Source organism: Brachyhypopomus gauderio, chromosome 18 (genome assembly GCF_052324685.1).
Source record: "Brachyhypopomus gauderio isolate BG-103 chromosome 18, BGAUD_0.2, whole genome shotgun sequence".
Classification (NCBI taxonomy): domain Eukaryota; kingdom Metazoa; phylum Chordata; class Actinopteri; order Gymnotiformes; family Hypopomidae; genus Brachyhypopomus; species Brachyhypopomus gauderio.
In genome coordinates, this window is record NC_135228.1 from 461,173 (window position 1) to 483,995 (window position 22,823).

At 42.5% G+C, this 22,823-nt stretch overlaps 1 protein-coding gene across 6 annotated transcripts in view; it reads right to left on the reverse strand.

Annotated features, from left to right (window-relative positions):
- Positions 1–666: 666 nt before the first annotated feature.
- Positions 667–22,823, reverse strand: part of LOC143481333 (NACHT, LRR and PYD domains-containing protein 12-like) — a 57,883-nt gene continuing 35,726 nt past the window's right edge. For 5 of the 6 annotated variants that reach the window (XM_076979309.1, XM_076979307.1, XM_076979306.1 and 2 more), the window contains 3 exons: positions 16,490–16,666; positions 7,507–7,683; positions 667–1,992 (listed from right to left, as the gene is read on the reverse strand). In XM_076979309.1, coding sequence (XP_076835424.1) covers positions 1,947–1,992; positions 7,507–7,683; positions 16,490–16,666 — 400 coding nt within the window. In that variant the 3' untranslated portion in view covers positions 667–1,946. The other variant, XM_076979310.1, reaches the window with a different exon arrangement.

Consider the following 22,823-nt stretch of genomic DNA (forward strand, 5'->3'; position numbering starts at 1 on the left):
CTACTGTATATATGCTTCCATTATCACATATCATTAAAAAACATGGTATTAATTATCACCAATATGCAGATGACACTCAATTTTACATTACTCTAAAACTAAAGCCCTAAAATTAATTAGCTCACAGTTTGAGTCCATAGGAAACACACAGACATGGATGCCTGACAATTTTCTGCAATTAAATAAAGAGAAGACAGCGGTTTTTGTTTTTGGTAGTGATTCACAATGGAATGATGTTCAGACTTATCTTAGTCAAATGAATGTGAAGGCCAAAAAATGTGTTAAGAATTTAGGCGTCACATTTGATAACGAGCTCAGCTTTAAATCACAAATCATGACTACATGCAGGACAGCTTATTTTTTACATTTGAAACATCACTATAAGGTCCGAGATATGCTCTCTCCTGCTGATAGTTAGAAACTTGTCCATGCATTTATCACATGAAGGCTAGATTATTGTAACACAGTTTTATCTGCCCTCCCAAAGAGCTCCAAAGAGAGAAATTTATTTATATAATGCTTTTTACAACAGTTGTCATTTTAAGTCATTTTTAATCGTTTTGAAATCTGATTTACTTTATCACATTATTTTGTCTATTATTTTAATAATTTGTAATTTCTTTATCTAATTTTATAATGTTTGTTTCCTTTTTATTTTAGTTTTTTTTTGTTTTTTATCATTACTTATTTTTAATGCTTTGTTTCTGTGACGCGGGGACAGAGGCAGCAGGAGGCAGAGGCTGTGAGTGAAAGGCTTTATTGTCCATTGCACAAAAGCAAACACTCAGGCCTCAAGGCAGAATACAACAGAACACAACAGGATACTTAATGAAATGCAGGTAAGTAGCGAGTCCACAGATAAGCGGCGGGTCCGGTGCAGACCCGTAGCGAGGCAAGGGGTGCAGGCTGAATGCGCAGCACTGAACGGCGCGACCTGTGGGGATTTAAAGTGCTCGAGTCCAATTAGTGGCAGGTGCTAATACTCCGGTGATTGGGAATGAAGGAGTGTCCGGGAATGAGAGGGCATGCTCTGTGTTGGAGTAGGCGTGTGTGATAGGGAAGGAGTGTGTGTGCGCGCCCTCTGGTGGCGTCTGGGCTGACCCACCGTGACAGTTTCATTTATTCTGTTAAGCACTTTGAATTGCATGTATGTATGGAAGGTGCTATAAAAATAAAGAGTATTAATAATAATAATAATAATGTTACAACTCGACATCTGTGACCTCAGGAAGATTATTGCCAAAGAATTTAATTAATGTGTTACATGATTAATTAAAATTGAAATAAAAATTAACAATAAGACTAGGAAAAAAAAAACCAAACAAGGATACAGAATAGAGTAGAATACATATTAAAATCCAGTTTTATTCCTGTGTCTTCGGTTCCTGTGGTTAATCCAAGTCCTGTCGAGTGTCATGTTCAACAGTCTGGGTCATCTTCTTGTCATCGTCAGTTTAATGTTCTGTGCTTTGGTGTCGTGTCTAATTCCGTTCCGGTGTCTACTTCTGTCTCTGTCTGTTATCCTGGTTCTGGTCCCCCATCCTAGTCCACCTGTCTCTGCATTCGGCCTGGTTTCTGTTTCTTCTGTGTGTCCATTCTACCTCATCCATACGTCTATTTATTTGCCTGTTTAGTTGTATGTCTGGTCTTTGTTTTTTTCAAGGGGGGGGGGGGGGGGGGGTCTTGTCATGTCCTGCCCCCTCCATGGCAAAGCATCCTCATGTCTTTACATTTTCATGTCTTTGGTTTTCTTCCTGGGTTATTTTTCCAAGTGTCCTGTGTGTTTGCCTTGCTTCTCCACTCCCTTGTTAGAAATCCACATCCTGTTGCATGTCACCTGTGTCTAGCAGAGTTGCGAATTTCTTCTGAGTATTTAAACCCACTGTGTTTTATTCCTGGATGTTGATTATTGTTTGTGTCACAGTATATCCATTTTCCTTGTGTATTCATCTCTGCACTGTAGTCATGTTATATTTCAAATGTGGCCGGATACTGTATGGCAGAATAGGACAGAATGATCAAACACACACTCATGGAGGAGTGTAAACAGGAGTTTAAACGTAATCACAAACACAACCTGCCTTCAAATTCTGTGCACAAACACAATCAGTGTGAACAATGTGATCATCATATACACACACACACGATGCCCACATGGCATTATTGGCTTTTTTACCAATGAGTTTACATAAGTTTTTATAACACTAGTTAAATGTTGGAATGGAAACTTTGCATAAAAGATAGAGATCTAGTGATAGTGATAAAACACCTCCAGAATGTAAGTGAAACTAAGTGATCACTGAGTTTCTGCTGATTGGATTAGTGTATCATTTCCCTGGTGTATTGGGAAATTAAGAGTGGGGTCATTGAATGCTCGCAGAAATACATCACATCTAACATTGATGTGATGGGTAGAGCAGACTGTGACTGTTAGTAAAAGCATGGATTCAATCATGGAGAGGCTCACAGCTGTACAGGCGAAGTTGGATCAGTTGGGAGACCACTGACTTAAGAGGAGTTTTCTCGTGCTCAAACTGAACATGCACAACACATGGGTAATGATGCATCTTCTTGACTGTGTTCATTTGGTCATGCATTAGGTTTGGTTTAAACTTTGGTTTTAATATTACTGATATTGGACTTTGGATACTGGAAAATGTAGGTTTTTATGATTAAAAGCCTGTTATATTGTTATATGGTCAGTTTTCTGGTGTTAGAAATGTCAGGTGCTGTTATAGATTATATATTTCTTGTACAATAATTACATTTATAAATGCTTTTCTTGAGAATACTCCGTTAATGGGTATGCTGCTAGTTTAAGAGTATACTACCATTGAGCTGATTTAAATTTTTAATTCTACATGAACATTCAGCCTTCGTAGAGAGAAGATAGACCATATTACACCAGTTTTAATTTCCCTTCACTGGTTTCTAGCTCTCATTCTTAATTTGTGTATAAGGCATGACATGATTCAGTATTATATCTCTAACCTACTTGAATCCCTTGGGCATATTTTATAGTAGGTCCTATATCAGTATGTTGACTTTATACTTGTTGTTATACAACATTTTGGTCCTTTAAATACTGAGCACTATGCAGTAAATATAATCTATTCATTTACAGTTTTTTATTACTGCTAACATGCGTTTCCCAATACTTGAGATACATTTTCAAAACTCTAAACACAGCAACACATTTGCCTCATACAAATAGCCAAATAGTTAATATGCTGTTTATATCCATTTTCTTAACTAAATACCAACTCTGCATTTCTGTAACACTGGGTGCGGGCGGAGGAACGAGGCAAGAAGTCCGACGCGAACACAGTCGTTACTTTATTTGGAGTGATAATAGCGCAGACAGCGCACATATAACAAAACACTTACACGCAAGACTCAAATACAAACACAAGACACTGCATGAACGCACGTTAAATAGACAAACTACATAAGCCCCAGGTGATCACGAGACAAGCCACAGGTGAGACGGATGAATACACACACACACACACACACACACACACATGGAACTACATAGACGAACATGAACACACGCCCCAAGGGGAGGGGTCCGGGGCTGTAGCATGACAATTTCACAATGCAAAAAAAAAAGTTTTCTCTTGATACACCAACTTTGTTAAAACACAGCAAACCTGGTTCAGTATTCAATCATTCTTTCAAACACTAGCACAGATTCTCTATTCGAGATGAACATAGTCAATCACTGCACAACCACTGTAAAAAAAAAACATTTGATGGCAATACAGAAACAGTATTACATGTAATTTACTCTCTCCCAGCAAACAACAGACATTTTACAGTAACATTGTCACGGTACGGCAGGCCCCCTACTGGTCGCCTCTGTCCACAGCGGCAGTTGTCCCGTTGTTGTGTTGTTGTGTTCATCCCTCAGGTGGGCGCGGCCCGCGATCCGTCTCACCTGAGGGTCGTTTGTCTATGTAAGGAATGCCACCTGATCTCCACCTAACCAGCCTCACCTGACGCTCATCACCACACCCCCTGTATCTCTACTTAAACGCCCACATTCCACTTCCTAGTCGCGAAGTATTGCCGACTCATGCCGCGTACCAAGCCTTTCTATTACCTGTCTGCTTTCCTGTGTTCCGACCCTCGCTTACGTCCCCGACCTCGTCTCCTGCCTAGTCCCTCTGTACCTCCCGACTTCGGCTCCCCCGGTATGACCCTGGACCGTCCTGACCACGCCAAGACAACGCAGTTGTTACTAGTCATAGTGCTCGTGATACACCTGCCTGTGTTTGTACCAACGTTTCATTTCAATAAAAGCGGTGTTCTTCCGCATTTGGATCCCTCTCTGCCTGTTCAATACGTTACAGTCTATATATGTCTTGTCTTTGTACCAGTTGACCGCTGGTCATTATATCCTTCATTTGGATCGTGACACGGGTTTTGGTTTGTGCACTTTTTCTATTAAACCATACTGAGACTTGGCCTGATCGGTTCCTTTTTTTTTTTTGCTCACCCTGCCCACCACAAACATCTGTTGTTTTCTTAGTTAATTTTGACTGTAATCCGCTTCATTTTGACTTTTTCTTCAAATGTACATTTTTGGCAAAATACTGTCTACACATTGAGTGTCAGGGCTGGGATGCCACGCCTTCTACCTCCACAAGAGGCACCCGAGTCAGTCCTAGACTCGCTGGGCGCAATCAGCGGTGATCCGTTTCAGCCGTTTCTAGGGCTTCTTAAGGAAGCTTGGTGAAACGGATCACTGCTTATTCTTTTTGGTCATGCCAGTACGTTGTCAGCCCTTCTCCGCTTTCTCTGGTGTTGCATTTCGTTGTAAGGTGTCTTGCCACCTTAATCTCTCTCACTTACCTATTACTTATTAGAGTGTCTACCTCCTGCGCCTCTTACTGGCCCTTCTCAAGTTTTCCCCCAGCTATCTCTCTTCCTATCGGTTACTCTTTTATTTTGGGAAGGGTTTTGTTTTGTTGCAGTGTTCGCCTGCTGCCAGTCTTCCCCTGGCGTCCTTAGTTCCATTTTTACGCGTTGAAGTTATTCCGCGTTCTTTCCGTTGTCTTTGTTAGTTTCTCTCCCGTGTGTTCACGGTTTGGTTTATTTTGCGCGTCGAGTTTTCCGCGTCCTTTTAGTTTCGTTTTCGCGCGTTGAGTTTATTCCTCGTCATTTTTGAGTTTCGTTTTGCTACGGTGTGTGTATGCAGAGTGACTTTTTCGTTTTGTTCGTGTGTGCTTATTTCATACACACAGTCCTACTTATAAGCATTTATCCCAATTGGTTCCTAATGGCATTTGGGTTCAATACTCCCTTCATTTTCTTACGCTGTGTGTACCGGTCTGTACACCCCGCGTTACATTGAGTGATATTTACTGTTAGGTACTCTATGGAATGTAGATTTGACAAAAAAGGAGTCAGTATCAGTTTTGGAGTAAAGGTTATATTTTACTGTACTGGGGTCATTACTGTAAATTGTAGCATAACCCAAAAAAGAATTACCATAACTGTAAACATAATTAGCCATGGTCCCATATGTGTAAAAATACACATACAAAAAAGCCACACAAGGGAAAAAAACAGGATACAAAACTGAACAGACTTGTTATGTGTAATCTAAACGGTCTTCAGCAGTTGGCCACATGTTTTCATCCTCATCAAATCTGATGTTGGCCCTTGCCATGCACCTGGGATAGAAAAGCTTGGTATGCCTTATTCACCCCTGGCAGTCTTCAGCTGAAATATCTCTGCAGCCGAGATCCATTGCATCCACAAGGGACATTTGATCATGGGGCCAATGATCATATACCTTCCAGACTGAAAAAAGTTCCTTAGTGGCGTTGAGGAAAGGTGAACAGGGCGGGAGAAAAAGGGACATCACTCTTGGATGGTCTATAAACCAGTTTGTGATGACATGAGAATGACAGAATGCTACATTGTCCCATCACAAATGTCCTTGTGTTTCCTCCCACCTGTTCCCTTTCTGCTTCTGGAACCAGTTGTTAGTAGAGTTCATTCAAAAATGAAAGAAGGAGGTCACTGTTATAGGGACCAATCTGGCATTTGTGAAGGACCAAACCAGCACTTGAGATTGCAGGACAAATTGTTATATTTGCTCCTCTCTGACCCGGTACATTACTGTACTTTATTTTATTTCATTGATATATATGTGCAAAAAACTGTGTATTACAGTAATAGCTTTTCAGCTGCCTTTGTTTTTGCAGAACTTTGCATTTTATACAATATTTAAGGTTTTGACATGCCGTGTGCAAGCACTTGGAAATAAGACAAAAATGATCCAGAATTTTGTTATTGGATAACCATGTTGTAATGTTTGCGAGGGACAGGTGTGACGCAAATGCAAGTTTACGGAGGTTTAATAAAGACAACAAGAAATAAAACAATAACCAACTAGGTAATACTCTTAGAAGAAACACAGAGAGAACAATCATACAAAAGACCACGACGTAACGGAATACAGCACTTAACACAAAACAAGGGGCTATGTTAAACTCTAGGGAGAGGACACAACCAAAACGGACACACTAAACAACCGAGTACATGGATACATGAGAACATACAAACTAACAACCGTAAACACATGAACAGCAATGGATACAGGGGCAACGAGATACAAGAAACACTAAGGCACAACAGCATAACCAAACAGACAACGATAGATGAACCACCTACAAATACTAAAGACAGGGAACACACAATGAAAATACAAACGCTAAATACAGGGCACTAGACTAACGAATGAGAATATGAGAAAGGACAGAAGGAAGCAAGACAGAGAAGCGACGAGGGAATGAAACACTCGGGGTTCTTTATACACAGAGACAAGACGGTGAAACAAGACTCAGGTGTGTGGGTACTAACGATGAGGGCGTGACAGACAGACGGAGGAACGAATGGGAGCGGGGAGCTAGGCGGGACCAGGGAGGAGGGAGGGGCTGGACGTGACACATGTGTATATAAAAAATTTAAGCCTTATAGAAACATGTTAAATGACTGCATTTTGTGCAAAAACAGCATGAATTGTACTAATTGTATAGCCACTGAAGACTGATGTTGTGTTCACTGTGTTTAGAGTTTTGAAAATGTGACTACAGATTGGACAAACGCATGTTAGCAGTCGTAAAAAACTGTAAACACTGGACTACTCTCACATACTGATTATTACACTAGATCACTTTCTTGTACAGTGATTTACTTAAGCACTTGCTATGAGTGGTACTTAAACTTGTGATGTGCTTAAGTGAGGTATTTTGTGTGGCCGTGTCATGGGTGATGATGTTAATTGTGTAAATTTTTGTGTCCATATATATATATATATATATATATATATATATATATATATATATATATATATATATATATGTATGTGTGTGTGTGTGTGTGTGTGTGTGTGTGTGTGTGTGAGAGAGAGAGAGAGAGAACATTGATGGAGATATTTAAAAAATCCAGCATGTGTGTATGTACAAAGTGAGAGTATAGTCAGTAACTCACTGTAGTTTCTCCAGTTTACAGTGTGGGTCCTCCAGTAGAGCAGAGAACTGCTTCACTCCTGAGTCTCCTGGTTTATTCCAGCTCAGATTCAGATCTCTCAGATGTGGTGAGTGGTTTGACCTCAGAGCTAAAGCCAGAGCAGCAAAGCCTTCATCTGTAATACTGCAGCCAGACAGACTGTAGAGAGAAAGAAATGTCACACACACACACATATCATAAGTACAAAAACACAGGGAAAGCACTCACAATATCGCACATAGTCACGTACACCCAAATATGTGCCCACAAACAACACATACAGGTACAGTCCCTGAAGTAAGTTCTGTTGCTTATCCATATTGTGGAAACAAAAGCTTATAACCTGACTTTGAATTCATCGATTGGTTTTTAGAAATGACTCATATGAAAGCGGAAACCCTCCCAAATGAGATTTAATTTACGAAAATAAATTTGCTTCACTGCAGAAATATTGATAATTTAATGAACACAGAAAGGTCAGGTGTGTGAGTGTGTTTGAGAGAGAGAGAGAGAGAGAGATAAAGCTAGAGATGGAAATAGTGAGAATGAGGGGTATATAGTAATATGTGCATGAATGACAGATATCTAGCACTAAAGAGGTATACAGTAAGATTGTGTGTGTGTGTGTCAGATAAAGATCCAGGAACAAAGTCAAATAGTCAAAATGTGTTTGTGATAGATAGGCCTGTCACGATAACAAAATTTTCAGAATGATATATTGTCCCAGAAATTATTGCGATAAACCATAATATTGTCATTTTAAAGTGCCATTATAGATTTTTTTTTCTTGCTTCTGGGCTCCCCAAAGGAGCTTTAAGACAATGTGCCACAATAATAATACAGTAGCATAATAATACAATTACACCAGTTTGCAGTAATGTATTGTAAAGCTCATGTATGGGGTCATATTTGAAATGAAAATGAAATGAACCTTTATTGTCATTACACATTGTACTTGTACATTGCGCAACGAAATTGGTTTACAACCCCCCCTCTTGGTGCAATAGAAAATAGAATTTTTTATAAAATTAAATAGAAAAATCAAAAATATAAACAATTTAAATTACTAAAAGCTATGTATTGCAAATTTGTGTTTTAGCATATAAACAATTTAAATTAATAAAAGTTATGTATTGCACATTTGTGTTTTAGCAGCAATGTAGTGCGCATTTGTAAAAGCAGCATAAGTTTATTTCACTTGTCTCTGTAGGCAGACAGTGCATCTGCCTACCAGTGAACTGTATGGTCTTTGTTTAACAGGGATATGGCCCTGTTATAAAAACTGCCCCTCAAGCGGTTTGTCCTTGTTTTGAGGTGTCGGTATCGTCTGCCCGAGGGCAGAAGTTCAAACATCTTGTGTCCTGGGTGTATACTGTCCTTGGTGATCGTGTGAGCCCTCCTGAGACACCGAGTTCTGTAGAGGTCTTCCAGGAAGGGGAGAGAGTGTCTGATGACCTTCTACGCCGTGTTTATGATTCTCTGTAGGGCCTTTTTGTGTGCGATGGTACAACTGGAGAACCACACAGAGATGCAGTACGCCAGGGCGCTCTCCATGGAGCAGCGGTAGAAGACAGTCAGCAGTTTCTTTTCCAAGTTCAGCTTTTTAAGGGTCCTTAGGAAATAGAGACACTGCTGGGCCTTCTTCACTACTGCTGAGGTGTTTGAACCCCACTGGAGATCTGCATCCATGTACACCCCCAGGAACTTGAAGTGTTGATGATCCAAGTTGTTCTCCGAGCACCACTCCACTAGCCGTTGAACCTCCTCCCTGTATGGCCTTTCATTGCCATCAGAGATCAGTCCGACCAGAGTGGTGTCATCAGAGAACTTGATTGTGACGTTGTCCGAGTGGCTGCTGACACAGTCATAGGTGTACAGAGTGTAGAGGAATGGGCTCAGCACACAGCCCTGTGGAGAGCCGGTGTTAATGCTGAGTGCTGTGGAGAGATGTGAGCCCACTCTGACTCCCTGTGCACGGTCTGAGGGGAAGTTTCTTATCCATCTGCAGATGGTGTAAGGAAGACCAATGTCCATAAGTTTGACAATCAGTCTGTCTGGGAGTATAGTGTTAAAAGCAGAGCAAAAATCAACAAAGAGCAGCCTGGCATAGTGTCCCTACAGTTCCAGGTGGGAGATGGTGGCATGGAGCGCTGTTGTTATGGCATCTTCTGTTGATCTGTTTGCTCTGTACGCAAACTGAAGTGGATCGAGGGTAACTGGGAGGCAGGACCTGATGTGGTGCCTCACCAGATGACTGGTGTCAGGGTGACTGGTCTGAAATCATTTAGGCCGCCGATGCTGGCCTGTTTTGGGATTGGCACAATTGTGGCTGATTTCAGACATGGCGGGATGAAGGACTGGGATAGGGATGCATTGAAGATCTTGGTAAAGACTCCAGCCACCTGGTCTGCACATTCTCTGAGGACCCATCCAGTGACGCCATCTGGTCCAGCAGCCTTCCTGGGGTTCACCGCCTTCAATGTTCTCGTCACCTCGTGTTCCTCCACCGTGAAGCTATAATCGCTGCAGTCGAATGGTGTAGCTGCTGCTGTTCCTGAACTTTCCTTGTCAAAACGTGCAAAGAAGTGGTCCAGCCGCTCCGCCAGAGTTGGGTCATTGTTTGCCTTTGCTGTGTTGCTGGTCTTGTAGTGGGTGAGATGTTGGACCCCCTGCCACATTTGCCTTGCGTTGTTGTTGTTGAAGTGGTCCTCTATCTGCCTTTTGTAATCCAATTTGGCTTTCCTAATCCCCCTCTTCAGGTCAGCTCTGGTGGCGCTGTACTGTGCCTTATCGCCTGACCTGAAAGCTGTGTCACATTGCCTCAGAAGGACCTGGACTTCTTTATTCATCCAGGGTCTCTGGTTGGAGTAGATCCGGCAACGTTTGTCCACAGTGACGTTTTCTACACAGAAAGCACATAATTGGTGTACACCTCCAGATCCTCATGCTCGAATACAGTCCAGTCTGTACTCTCAAGACCAGCTTGTAGCTGCAGCAGTGATTCCTCAGGCCATGTTTTCACTGTATTTGAGCTTGACCACATATCTGTAGTGGCAGAGTAAAATGAGATGTCTTTAATCTCCTTCAGAATGCCATCTTTCACTTCATTATATACAGTTGGAATGGCAGTTTGGGAGATATAGGTTTTCTTTGGCAGTTCATACTGCTTGTCAAATCTTTGCAGCATGTTTATAAATTTTTTTTTTCAACCGTATTTAACGGCAGACTCTCTTTGGCTATATAGCAAGTTAAGCCTGGTTTATACTTGATGCGAGTGGCGCGAGGGTCCGTGCAGCGAAAATGACGTAATCACGGTGGCTCCGCCCTTGCGCGAAGGCCTCGTGTGCTGTCAATTCGCGAGGTCGTGCACCTCTCGAATTTTGTAACTTCGCACCCACCGCGCCTCAGCGCAATGAACAAAGTCATGTTTGCAGGGTTCATACATCTTTACAAGGTGGAATTCAAGCACTTGTACGACACTTTAAAGGTCCATTTCAATATTTCCCAGCACGTTAAACTTAATTAAGGTAAATATTTATACATATACTCAAAATGATTTGAAATAATTCGTTTTTTATCACATTATTTAATGGTTGTTTATTTTCAAAACGCTCAATCTTAACGTCTTCACGTTCTCTCATGTTTCGTCCTGAAATTACAAGAGGCTCGTATTTTGTATAAGAGAACTGTTCAGTCAGATAGCTATTGGCGCATTTCCACACGGGCCTGCTTGGTGCGGTATGGTTCGATTCGCGATGGTTTGTGAGTGTTTCCATTAGTACCAGGTACAAGTTTGCCGATACCTTCAGGTACTTTTTTCGTACCTACTCGCTCGAGGTTCTAACCGTTCCAAAGCGGAAAACTTCTGTGACGTGGAGGAACAGCATGACACTGATTGGCCAGGGAGTGTTGTCACAGGTTGCGTCACAGGAGAGTGACTCCTCTGCTATCGCCAACTTGTCCATTGTTGTACGGTGTTGTGGTCGCATACAAATGATGTCACGACACTACAACCCGCGCGCTAACAGCGACTCCACCCACATTGTGGTGGTCCACCATTGTAATGGAAATACAACGCTACCGTACCGCTCCGTATCGAACCGTACTGCGCCAAGCAGGCCCGTGTGGAAATGCGCCATATTTGTTGTGAAACAAACAAATTGGAAATTGGACTACTGTTGGGACAAGGAGGATGAGGAAAGGGAGGAAGAGGGTTCTGAAGCTGAAGGAGAGGAGGCAGAGCAGGAAGGTGGAGGTTAGAGTTGGTTACGTTGAATGTGGGCTCTATGACTGGTAACGGAAGAGAGCTAGCTGATGGAGGTGATGGAGAGGAGGAAGATAGATATACTGTGTGTACAGGAGACCAAGTGGAAGGGGAGCAAGGCCAGGAGCATTGGTGGTGGCTTCAAACTATTTTATCATGGTGTAGACAGGAAGAGGAATGGAGTAGAAGTAATCCTGAAGGATGAGTTTAATAAGAGTGTAATGGAGGTAAAGCGAGTAAGTGACAGGGTGATCTGTGTAAAGTTAGAGATTGATGGGGTAATGATGAATGTCATCAGTGCTTATGCTCCCCAGGTAGGTTGTGATTTGGAGAAGAAAGAAGATTTCTGGAGAGAGTTAGATGAAGTCGTTTTGCAGGTTCCTAAAGAAGAGTGGTTATTGGAGCAGATTTAAATGGACATGTTGGTGGAGGGAACAGTGGTGATGAGGAGGTGTTGGGTAGATATGGTGTTAATGTAAGGAATACGGAAGGACAAATGGTGGTAGATTTTGCTAAAAGGATAAAGATGGCTGTAGTTAACACTTAATTTAAGAAAAAGGAAGAGCACAGGATAACGTATAAGAGTGGGGGAAGATGCACACAGGTCGACTATATCATCTGTAGGAGACGATACCTGAAAGAGGTTAGTGATTGCAAGGTGTTTCCAGGGGAGAGTGTAGCTAAACAGCATAGGATGGTGATATGTAGGATGGTTTTGGAGGTGAAGAAGAGGAAGAGAGTGAGAGCGGAACCTAAGGTCAGGTGGTGGAAGTTAAATGACGAGGACTGTGGTGTAAAATTCAGAAATGAGGTGAGGCAGGTACTGGGTAATGGTGGTGTTCTGGATAGCTTGGATGAGACTTCAAATGCAGTGAGGGATGTGGCTAGGAAGGTACTTGGTGTGACCTCAGGACAGAGGAAGATAGACAAGGAGTCGTGGTGGAATGATGAAGTTCAGGAAAGTTTGAGAGGAAAGCGGTTGGCTAAAAAGAATTGGGATTTTCAGCAAGATGAGGAAAGTAGACAGAGGTACAAGAAGATGTGCCGTAAGGCAAAGAGAGCAGTGGCAGAAGCTAATGAGAAGGCATATAGCAAGCTGTATGAGAAGTTGGACACTAAGGAAGGGGAAAGGGATCTGTACAGATTGGCCAGACAGGGAAACCGTGATGGGCAGGATGTGCAGCAGGTTAGGATGATAAAGGATAAAGATGGAAATGTGTTGTGTGGTGAGGAGAGTGTCTTGGGAAGGTGGAAGGAGTATTTTGAGGAACTGAGGAATCAAGAGAATGAAAGGAAAAGAAGGTTAGATGAGGTAGAGTTTGTGAATCAGGAAGTTCCTCAGGTGAGCAAGGAGGAAGTAATGGCTGCAATTCGGAGAATGAAGTGTGGTAAGGCAGATGGACCAGATGATATTGCAGTGGAGGCATGGAAATGTTTGGGAGAGACAGCAGTGGAGTTTTTGACTGGGTTATTTAACAGAATCTTGGAAGGTCAGAAGATGCCTGAGGAGTGGAAATGAAGCATAATGGTGCAGATTTTCAAGAATAAGGGTGATGTTCAGAGCTGTAGTAATTACAGGGGAATAAAGTTGATAAGTCACAGCCTGAAAATCTGGGAAAGAGTACTGGAAGCTAGGCTTAGAGGAGAGGTAGAGATCTGTGAGCAGCAGTATGGTTTCATGCCAGCTAAATGCACCACAGATGCTATGTTTGCTTTGAGAGTGTTAATGGAGAAGTATAGGGAAGGACAGAAGGAGTTACATTGTGTGTTTGTTGACTTAAGAGAAAGCTTATGATAGAGTACCGAGACAGGAGCTGTGATACTGTATGAGGAAGTCAGGAGTAGGGCTGAACGATTAATTGCATTTGCGATAATCTCGCGATATTTTAAAACGCGATTCTCTAATCGCACAGGCTGCGATTTAAACTGGTCACGTGACTTGGGAGCGAGCCGAGCCGAGGACAAATGGAGCAAACCCGAGCAGGAGGCAGGGAGGTGGAGAAGTGAAGTTAACACAGCGCACTTTAACTTGTTGCACAATGGCTTCAGGCTCGACAGAAGCTGACACAACTGAAAGTCTAATACCAAAGAGGGGCAGCACATCAGTTGTGTGAAATTACTTTGGCTTTTAAAAAGATGCTGTTCAACGTCAGGTACTGTGTAAAACGTGTCTTGCTACTGTTGCTACGACGCGAGGTAACACTACAAACCTTCTTCAGCATTAAAAAAACACCACAAAGCCTCGTATGATATTTGTAAGGCTAAAATGCCAACGACCAGTGCTGCATCTTCAAATACGCCAAAGTGTTTCTCTGCGCTTATACAGCCTTAGTATGCGGTGAGCAGCTAAATACCGTAAAATCACGCATATAGGCGCAATACGATTTAAAGCACGGATGAATCGCGAAAGCACGGATAGCTTGACCGTGGTCCAGCAGACAGGGTTCACTGATCGAACCATTTGAAAGTGTAACTCCTTATGGATGTAATTGGAAGCGGCACGCTGAAATAACTCGGGCAGTAACGGAGTTCATAGTGAAAGACATGATGTCCGTTAATATAGTGAACAAGCCCGGCTTCATGGCTTTGTTAAACACACTGGGTATGCGCTACCAAATGCCCTCACACACATATTTTAGCCAAGTTGCTATACCTGCAGGGTTGCCAACTCTTACACATTGAGCGTCTTAGACTAAAAAGTTACTAGTTCGCTCTGGCGCCAACCACAGGCGATCGAACGATCACGATATAATAATAATACTTAAATTTAGTCCATTTTACCCCCCCCCCCCCCCCATCATAACAACAAATTACGTTCGCCACCCACTCCAGATTCATCCAGATTCAAGTCTCACTCCAAGCGATCTTGAAAAGTTGGCAACCCTGTATCTGAGCTGTATAAAAAATGCCGAAACAGAGTTTCCTGAAAACAATGGAAAAAATTGCGATTTTAAATCGCAATCGCAATTTATAGATAAAAAATTGCAATTAGATTATTTTCCAAAATCGTTCAGCCCTAGTCAGGAGTAACAGAAAAGTATGTGAGGGTAGTGCAGGATATATATGCAAACAGTGTGACAGCAGTGAGATGTGCGGTAGGAATGACAGATGGGTTTAAAGTTGGGGTAGGGCTACATCAGGGATCAGTCCTGAGTCCCGTCCTGTTGACAATTGTTATGGACAGACTGATGGACGAGGTTAGGCAGGAGTCCCCTTGGATTATGATGTTTGCTGATGACATTGTGATCTGTAGTGAGAGTAGGGAGCAGGTGGAGGTGAGCTTGGAAAGATGGAGATATGCTTTGGAGAGCAGGGCAATGAAAGTGAGCAGGAGTAAAACAGAGTACATGTGTGTGAATGAGAGGGCAGACGGTGGACAGGTCCAGTTACAAGAAGTTGATTTGGTGAAGGTTGACGAGTTTACCTACTTAGGGTCGAGGGTACAGAGTAATGGAGGAAGTGAAAGAGAGGTAAAGAAGAGAGTGCAGGCAGGGCGGTGTGGATGGCATAAAGTGTCTGGGGTTATCTGTGATAGAAGGGTGTCTGCTAGAATGAAAGGAAAGATGTATAGGGCAGTAGTGAGACCTGCTATGATGTATGGACTGGAGACAGTGGCACTGACAAAGAGACAGGTGAGGGAAATGGAGGTGTCTGAGATGCAGATGTTGAGATTCTCATGTGGAGTGACAAGGAAGGATAGAAATTAGTTTCTTAGAGGATCAGCATGTGTAGCATGTTTTGGAGATAAAGTTAGAGAAGCGAGATTGAGATGGTTTGGACATGTACAGAGGAGGGAGGAGAGGTATATTGGTAGGAGGGTCTTGAGGATGGAACTTCCAGGCAAGAGGAGGAGAGGTAGACCTAAGAGGAGGTTTATGGATGCAGTGGTAGAGGATATGAGAGTGGCTGGTGTGTCAGTGGAGGACACGCAAGTCAGGGCCAGATGGAGGAGTTTCATCCACTGTGGCGACCTCTAAATGGGAATTGCCGAAAGAAGAAAAAGAAGAAGAAGAAGAAGAAGAAGAAGATGCTCTCCGTGTACTTTACTCATTTCCTAAACGGTAGATGTCGCTCTCTGATCACAGATTCGTCTTCCCCATAAGGGGGGTGGGGTGCGAGAGAGCAGCACTGCGTGCCTTTCAGAAATCTAACGTAGTTGCGGTTTATTCTCATGTAAACAATTTTGCACAGAAACCCAATGGCCAATTATCGACATCAGCAAAAATGATCGTGGTCAAAAAAATTATCGTACGATAAGTCGATAATGTAATTATCGTGACAGGCCTAGTGATAGATAATGCTTGTGTGAGAACACTGTAAGTGCACATGTCCGAGTCAGCATGTGGTACAGAGACAGAAACAGTGTTTTTGTGAGAGTGTATATGTACGCACAAACACACTAATGCCCATTCATTTGTCCACTAATGCCCATTCATCAACAGTCAGTAACTTACTATAATTAAAAGTGTTGTATATTGTTTGTTTCTAGTTTTGATTCAATTGGTATCAAATACATTCACTCTAGATAATGCATGTGTATCTGTAAGTGTGTGTGAGTGTGTGGACACACGTGTGTATGTCTGTGTGTGTGTGTGTGACAGAGACACTAATACCATTGCAATGTGTATGCAGCTGTGTGTGTGGAAAAGAAACAGGAACAGAGAACATAGCATGTGTGTGCATAAATAGACAGTAACACACTGAAGTTTCTCCAGTTTACAGTGTGGATCCTCCAGTAGAGCAGAGAGCAGCTTCACTCCTGAGTCTCCTGGTTCACTGAGGTTCAGATACAGCTCTCTCAGGTGTGATGAGGGGTTTGACCTCAGAGCTGAACACAGAACAGCACAGCCTTCCTCTTGAATACTGCAGTTAGACAGCCTGCAAAGAGAAGGAGAAAAACTTAGATACAACTGTTCATCCCCCCAGAACAGGCTCTCTAATGAACACATACACCCACAAACACACTAACGCCTATTGGTATGTCCCTTGTCTAGGTGAAAGCCATAACAAAATGTATGTGTATAACCTGTGTGTAACGGGCGCGAGGGAGTTGAGGATACAAAGACGAGGTGCGTTCAAATAAAGGCTACGTTTATTAAGCTGGACGCAGGACATGCTCACGGCGTGCTGGAACAGCAGTCAAACACAACTTTGAAAGACACACTCACGGCGTGTTTCATTAACAACAATCACTAACGTTAAACACACAGATCACATTAAAGACGAGCACCAAATGATACACACACACACACTATATACATGTAGCCTAACAAGCACCGCGTGAAACACATTAGTCTAACAAGACAAGTGAACACACACACACACCCAGCCACACCCACGGACGTACATACAGTGAGTCCAAGAAGTATTTGATCCCTTGCTGATTTTCTTCGTTGCCCCACTAATAAAGACATGATCATTCTATACTTTTAATGGTAGATATATTCTTACATGGAGAGACAGAATATTAAAAAGAAAATCCAGAAAATAAATCTAAGGAATATATATTTTGATTGATTTGTATTTCATGGAGTGAAATAAGTATTTGATCCCTTAGTATTCATTAGCAGTTCTGGCTTTTACAGACCAGTTAGACACTCCCAATCAACTTGTTACCTGACCTGAAGCCACCTGTTTTCACTAATCACTTGTGTGAAAAACACCTGTCCACAGAATCAGACAGATCACACAGATTTCAAGTCTGCAACATGGGTAAAACCAAAGAGCTGTCACAGGACCTCAGAGTCAGAATTGTTGACCTTCACAAAGCTGGAATGGGCTACAAAAAGATTAGTAAGGTGTTGGATGTGAAAGTAACAACTATTGGTGCAATTATCAGAAAGTTTAAAGAGTATAACATGACAATCAACAGACCTCGGCCCGGTGCTCCAAAGAAGATTTCGCCTCGTGGGGTGGCAATGATGCTGAGAACGGTCAGAAATCGTCCTGCAACCACTGAAGGCAGCTGGGACCACAGTTTGCAATGAAACAATTGGCAACACTTTGCGCAACAATGGATTCACATCCTGCAGTGCCCGAAAGGTACCCCTGCTGACGAGAGCACACGTGGAGGCGCGCCTCAAGTATGCCAATGATCATTTGAAAGATGAACCAAGTTATTGGGAGAAGGTTTTGTGGTCAGACGAGACCAAAATTGAACTTTTTGGCCTCAACTCCACCCGCCATGTGTGGAGGAAGAAAAATGCTGCCTATGACCCCAAGAACACTGTGCCCACCGTCAAGCATGGAGGTGGAAGCATAATGTTTTGGGGGTGTTTCTCTGCCAAGGGTACAGGGCTACTACACCGCATCACTGGGAAGATGGATGGAGCCATGTACCGCACAATCCTGAGGGACAACCTCCTCCCCTCTGCCAGGGATCTGAAAATGGGCAGTGGTTGGGTCTTCCAACATGATAACGACCCTAAACATACAGCAAAGGCAACAAAGGATTGGCTCAAGAAACATCACATTAAGGTCATGGAGTGGCCCAGCCAGTCGCCAGACCTCAATCCGATCGAAAATCTATGGAGGGAGCTGAAGGTCAGAGTTGCCAAGCGACAGCCCACCAATCTTCATGATTTAGAGAGGATCTGCAAAGAAGAGTGGGCCAAAATTCCCCCTGGTGTGTGTGCTAAACTTGTGGTTAACTACAACAAATGTCTCACCGCTGTGCTTGCAAACAAAGGCTTTGCCACTAAGTATTGAGTGTGTTTGGCAAGAGGGATCAAATACTTATTTTCCTCATTGAAATACAAATTAATTAAAATATATTCTTTAAAATTATATTCTGGATGTTTGTTTTGATATTCTGTCTCTCCATGTAAGAATATATCTACCATTAAAAGTATAGAATGATCATGTCTTTATTAGTGGGCCAACGAAGAAAATCAGCAAGGGATCAAATACTTCTTGGACTCACTGTATAAAGACATGGACTACATTAACACACGCCCGAAGGGAGGGGTTCGGGGCTGTAGCGTGACACTGTGCAGGTATGGGTAATGGAATAAATGAGAATAAAGGGACCAATTTATCTGAATATATATATATATATATATATATATATATATATAGTATATATATATATATATCTATAATTAGAGCTGAGCGATATGGCCCTCCAAAAAAATCTTCGATAAATTTTTTTTAAATCTGTAACGATCCAACATCTGAGGGATCAGGAAAAAGACACGACTGCGAGGAAGATGAGACCGGAGAACGCTCAGGGACCTCAGAGAGAGGAGATAAAGACATTGTGCCTAAACACAGACTCGAGACTCGTTTACGAGAACGACGAGGCATGCTGATCAAAACCTCCTTTATTCAGACATTAACAGGACACAAGACTCAAGAATAATCTACTGACGCTCACGCCACAAAACAAGAAACAAGATTAACAAAACTAGACCAGACTTGAACAACTAATCCAGATAAACATTTTAGGTAAGAAGAAACTATCACCATGTAGAACACAAGACGTACATAATATGAACTCTTACTTCAACACATCACTACTCGACAGACAAACAAACAAGCACATTATCAATACATGATCCTATCAAACATCCAGACGTACGACACGATAAAACAAAACTAAGAAACGTCAACGATCATACACACCATCAATCACTGAACACATACATAAAATAATCAAATCACATAAACCAGACAAGACGTTCACAACTATATCAGGAGACAACTCGCTACTTGCATCAGACATACCACGGAGCAGGATTACGGTTTTACCAGGAAGTTACAAACACACAGAAACTTCTAATGATCAAACCTCTAACGCAATAACCTAAAAAACTAGCACATAAGGACGCAACAAGAATAACCCACAACTACTGAATGAAAGACTGCGTTTAAATACATACCAAAGAAATTGAAACAAGACACAGGTGAAATCAATTACAACCAAAGGGCAGAACAGGGCGTAGAATTAAACATAAAACAAAACAAAGAGACACAGAAAACATGGAAAGGAATGCAAACTGATCAATCAATGAAGGACATGGTATAACCGTGACAAAATCCGATTTTCGATTTTAATAGATTTATTTTCCTCTACTAAAAAACTGGTAAAGGAATGGTAAATGATAAAGGAATGGTTTAAAAAAAATTAATTTATTTTTCACTTAAATTTCCCCTTTGGGGTTAAAGTGCAACCAGAAACAAGCAAAAAACCTGCTTCTCACCCGTCTCACCTGAGGGTCGTTTGTTTGCCTATATATGTCTTGTCTTTGTACCAGTTGACCGCTGGTCATTATATCCTTAATTTGGAGATATTGCATGGGTTTTTGGTTTGCACACTTTCTATTAAACCATCCTTTTTCCCTGAGACTTGGCGTGATTGCTTCCTTTTAGTTGCTCACCCCTGCCCATCACAAGAACATTTAGTAACTTTTAGAAGGCTTTCTACAACATAGTTTAAGCACTGACAATGTACCCTCAAATGTACTGACAAAGTACCCTCAAACTTAAAATAAATAAATAAAACACACCCTCAAAAAATAAATAGATATAAATAATTTGGTGCCCTTTTAAATAAAATGGAAAACAAATACAATTTAACAATTGTTGCATGTTGCGTACTGACAGTCACGCTGTCTACATTCTGATTAAGAACAGGGCTGCCCTCACTTTAGCCTAAATTCACTTTTCAAACCTGGAATACAAAGCAACATTAAAATTGGTCAGGTAAATGTTCATTCCCCTGTTTTTGAGGGGTGTTTCTTTATACTACCACATATTGTTTCGGACGCCTCCACCACCGTTTGCGCAGATTCGCGCGAGGTGTGCGGAGCCGCGCGCTACGGTCACTCGCGAAAGTATAATCCATTGAAGCGGGTTCGGTAACTGAGGCAGAAACTGCTTAATCCAAAATATCCCGCAGAGGGAAACTTTATTCACAACGCAACTAAACAATAGTACTCTTCGCTCTCTCCCTCTACGGTTTCAAACACACCTTACAGCGAGGACTTGTTTGGTCTACATCTGACGTCGCAAAACCGAACCAACTCCAGATCACGGAGCTAGTTGCTCTTTTCTTGGGCACAAGCTCTGCCCAAGTGTGTGTGTGTGTGTGTATTGAGGGCGGATGGGTGGGAGGTGCTAAACTCACTGAACTATGGGAGCCTACAGTGCAGCGTCGGTGGTGAAAATTAAAACTTAGAAAATCGATTTTCTTAAAAACACATCGTCCTTAACTGTAAATTTGAATTAATAAAGGCGGCATGGTGGTGTGGTGGTTAGCACTGTCGCCGCACAGCGAGGCGGTCTGGGTTCGATTCAGCGGTTCGGATGATGGATGGATGGATGGATGGATATACAAATACACTGGCAATCGTCAGGAGTGGTAGTGCCAAAATAAACAAAATCCTCCCCTCTAGAAAACAATCTCTGATCCAAAACAAAAGAGTACCATCCTATCCTTTCCTGCAAACAGACACAAACCCACAGTAAAACAAAAAGGCACCACTCCCTACACCCAGTGACTATGTACAGGTACTCATCAACAACTCCAACAGGGCTCACACAAGACTAACAACGGCACTGTAACAAATGGAGACAACACACATAGAGACAGGAGAGGTTATCAAAGATACACAGTCTACATTCAACATACAGTAGGTCCTCACTCCAAGGTATCAGCACAGCACAACATAGACACAAAGTCGTTCACTAAACTGTCACACACTAATGAGCCGTCTTGCATCTCTCTCTGTCTCTGGGGTGTTCCCCTGGCCTGAGTGGATGGGCGGAGCCAGCCACAGGCGTAAGGTGTTAGTCAAGTACAGGCTCAGGAGGCATATCTGCCAGTACAGGATGTAACACCATGCATGCACGCACACACTCACACAAAAGTGACACACAAAATATATGTCAATCAAAACCACACACTATGACACACACCCACACAGTCCTTCCCTGATTCACAATTAGTTTTGTTAGTGACCACAATTAGTGACCATGAACATAGTACGCTGTGATTCTGGATCCTTGCCGAGCCAGTATCAGATTGTAGCTGTTGTTGTGTTCTGCTCAAACAAGTGGTGTGTGTTTAGGATGTCGTTGTTGCTTTGTTTGAAGGTCAGTCCAGGTTGATGTGATGATCTGAGTACTTGGCAGTTGAAGCAATGGACCATGAACATAGTACGCTGTGCTTCTGGATCCTTGCCGAGCCAGTATCAGTTCGTAGATGTTGCAGTGTTCTAATAGTGGTTGGTTGGTTAATAATATGCACGGTTATGGTTGTTGGAGAGAAGATGGGCGGTAGGGCCTTGTGAGGAGTATGGGAGTGGCATAGGATATTTCACCATCTTATCCTGTGTTTAAGTATAATCTATTCTCTAGGCTACCTAGTGACCGCTGCGAACAGGGCAGTTGACAACAAAGGAAAGTCTTTGTGGCAGCTTGGAGAGACAGCTGACAAGGGGGAATAGACCCCACCGGGGCTGTCATGGGCTAGCTACTCATGATGGCGGCACTTGCGGAAATATCCGTGTGCGTACAACCTTAAGAGCTACAAAGAGACTTAAGAAAACAATACCCCTTGAGTCTGCGAGAGCTGGGGTGGAAGATGACTCACAGGATGGTCACATGGCTACGAACTCTGGAATGGAATCGACAATGAGAAAAAGCTCTAGCACAAAGGTATCTGCCGCGGTAGGAGGTGAGATGCAGGAGTGTGTCTGTGGATGGAAGAAGGTTACGTCACTTAGAGGGCTGAGGATTCATCAAAGTAAGAAGAGATGTTTGGAGGTGGTAGTGCAGGGGCACCGCATTGAAAAGTACTTCTTACAGAGTAGTTCGAATCAGTCGGTTGAAGTCCAGCGGCAGGTTGTACACCACAGCCCGCAGGATATCAGTACCTCTGTTGCTAAGGAAGTGAACTGCAGTAAAGACATACAGGATGATAAGTCTGAGGTTCATCAGATGAGAAGCAGAAGGCTGGCGAAGGAGAAGAGTTTTGTCCAGAGAAATAAGGTAAAATGGCCCGCAGCAGTAGATAAAGCAGGCTGGAGGAGCG